General features: G+C 41.2%; 1 protein-coding gene across 1 annotated transcript in view; it reads right to left on the reverse strand.

The window, feature by feature from the left end:
- Positions 1 to 2500, reverse strand: part of LOC125041814 (compound eye opsin BCRH1-like) — a 5169-nt gene that overhangs the window by 777 nt on the left and 1892 nt on the right. The window contains exons 3-7 of the mRNA XM_047637129.1: positions 2425 to 2500; positions 2006 to 2247; positions 1578 to 1736; positions 1010 to 1114; positions 379 to 501 (exon numbers count right to left, since the gene is read on the reverse strand). The exon at positions 2425 to 2500 is cut by the window's right edge and continues 78 nt beyond it. Of these exons, the coding sequence (XP_047493085.1) occupies positions 379 to 501; positions 1010 to 1114; positions 1578 to 1736; positions 2006 to 2247; positions 2425 to 2500 (705 nt within the window). The remainder of the gene's footprint in view (positions 1 to 378; positions 502 to 1009; positions 1115 to 1577; positions 1737 to 2005; positions 2248 to 2424) is intronic.

Below are 2500 nucleotides of genomic sequence, written 5' to 3' on the forward strand. Positions count from 1 at the left end.
AAGAAAAGAAAAAAAAAAAAAGGAAACACCGAGCTAAACGAACAGAAAACGAGAAGGATTCCGTTTTCTATCCAATCCCCGTATTTTGCTCACCTCCATTTTCTATTCGACCCCCGTTTTCTGTTCAGCCCCATTTTCTACTCAACTCCCATTACCAATTCAACCCCCGTTTTCTACTCGTCTCCCCTTATCAATTCAACCCCCGTTTTCTGTTCAACTCCCATTTTTAATTCAACCCCCGTATTCTACTCGTCTCCCCTTATCAATTCAACCCCCGTTTTCTGTTCAACCCCCATTTTCTACTCAACTCCCATTACCAATTCCACCCCCGTTTTCTGTTCAACCCCCGTTTTCTCCTCGTCTCCCCTCGCTACATACCTGTCGGAACTTCGGGTGGCTGATAGCATACACGAAGGGGTTGTAGCAAGAGGCCGACTTCGCAAGCAGAGCGGGCAGCATGGTGACCAGCGGCGTGATGTTGTCATGGTTTCCAGCCACGCCCTGCGAAGGAGGAAGAGAAGAGGAAGACCGTTGATAAATAGGGTAGGAAAAGTAGAGGGAGAAAGAAAGAGACGGACGAAGGGAAAGGGTGTGGTTATTATATTGGTTTTATTCGTTATCACTAAGGATTAAAAAAAGTAACTAAGTGAAAGAAAGAAAGAAAAAAAAAAACGTTATTTCAATACATTTACAAGTAATTACATAAATATATATTTTGTAACTTCCATGATAAAATCCGAACTGATTCTGTTCTTGAGTCAACCTTAGAATTTATATCAAATCGTAATGAACTATTCTGAATTTTACTTATCTTCATTAATATATATCTAAATGAAAATCAGCAATAAAAGGATAATAATAATAAACAGAAAAAAATAATAAGATAATAATAATAGTAATGATTAAGGAAAATATTAACAATAAAGAGAAAATAAAAATGGAAGAGAAAAAAATCCAATTTGAATATTCTCTCGCATCAGAAGAAAAAAATATATATTATTTAACTAACCTGAATTGTGATAGCTGCATAGGGGGTCCAGCACATCAACCACAGAGACACGTTTGCAATTGCAGTCTTGGCAATGCGGATTTCAGCTCGCTGGGCCTCAGCTTCCTGCAACGGGCCAGAGAAAGAGAGAGAGAGAGAGAGAGAGAGAGAGAGAGAGAGAGAGAGAGAGAGAGAGAGAGAGAGAGAGAGAGAGAGAGAGAGAGAGAGAGAGAGAGAGAGAGAGAGAGAGACAGAGAGAGAGAGAGAGACAGAGAGAGAGAGAGAGAGAGAGAGAGAGAGAGAGAAAATTATTAATTAATTATTACAATAGATTACTCAATATTGTATCATATTTTCCCATTATTGATGATGAGTAAGCTTAGGTAGAGCAAAAGACGCAAAGGAGTGAGAGCGAGCGAGAGAGAGAGAGAGAGAGAGAGAGAGAGAGAGAGAGAGAGAGAGAGAGAGAGAGAGAGAGAGAGAGAGAGAGAGAGAGAGAGAGAGAGAGAGAGAGAGAGAGAGAGCGAGAGCGAGAGCGAGAGCATGAGAGAGAGAGACAAAGAAAAGAAGAAAGAGTATAAGCACTTACATTGGAACGCAGGTTTGACACATTCATCTTCTTAGCCTGGGCACGCATGGCGGCTTCGTGGGCAAAAATGGCTTTCACGATGAACACGTATGAAAGCACGATGATGAAGCAAGGCAGGCAGTAATCGAAGATGAAGATGCACATGTTGTAGCTCCTTGTCTGTAGTTGGGAGGAAGGAAGCGGATAAAAAAGAGAAGAAAAAGGGGAGATATTGGAAGGTAAAGAGTATGCTAGGTCTGTCGGGTTCAGAATCCTTTGTTCTTGTTATTCCTTTTAAATGCGATGTGATGGAAAGGTATTTTTCACACAGTATTCACTGATTGGAAAGGAAAGGAAAGGACAGATATAACAATGAAAAAAAAAGAAAGAATTACCACCAACCAAAAAAAAAAAGCATTGTCCTCAACAACAACACCATCCAAACTCACGTTGAAATCCTGCGTGAGGTAGTCATAACTGCAGGAGTCCAGGATACCCTCGGGAATGTACTTGCCCCAGCCGAAGAAGGGGGGGAGAGCCCAGCCAATGGCCATGGCCCAACAGAAGAGGCACATGAGCATTGCCTTGCCCTGGGTCAGCTTGGGGCCATTGAAACCGTTGCAGATGATGTTGTATCTGTCCCATGAAATCATTCCAAGTGTCCAGATGCTGCAGACGCCGGTCACAGCGCCTGGGATGATAATAATATTGATGATGGTAATGGCAGTAATGATAACAACAACAATGATAATAATATTAATAATAATGATAATAATAATAACAACAAAAAATAACAGCAACAATACTAACATTCATTAGAACAATCAACAGCAACCACAAAAACAAACAGAGATGAAGAATAGCTCACCGAGAGCGGCATAAATCTCGCAGAACTGGGCGCTGAACATCCACCTTCCGCCATTGAAACAGTTGTACGCAAAAGC

Source organism: Penaeus chinensis, chromosome 31, assembly GCF_019202785.1.
Source record: "Penaeus chinensis breed Huanghai No. 1 chromosome 31, ASM1920278v2, whole genome shotgun sequence".
Lineage (NCBI taxonomy): Eukaryota > Metazoa > Arthropoda > Malacostraca > Decapoda > Penaeidae > Penaeus > Penaeus chinensis.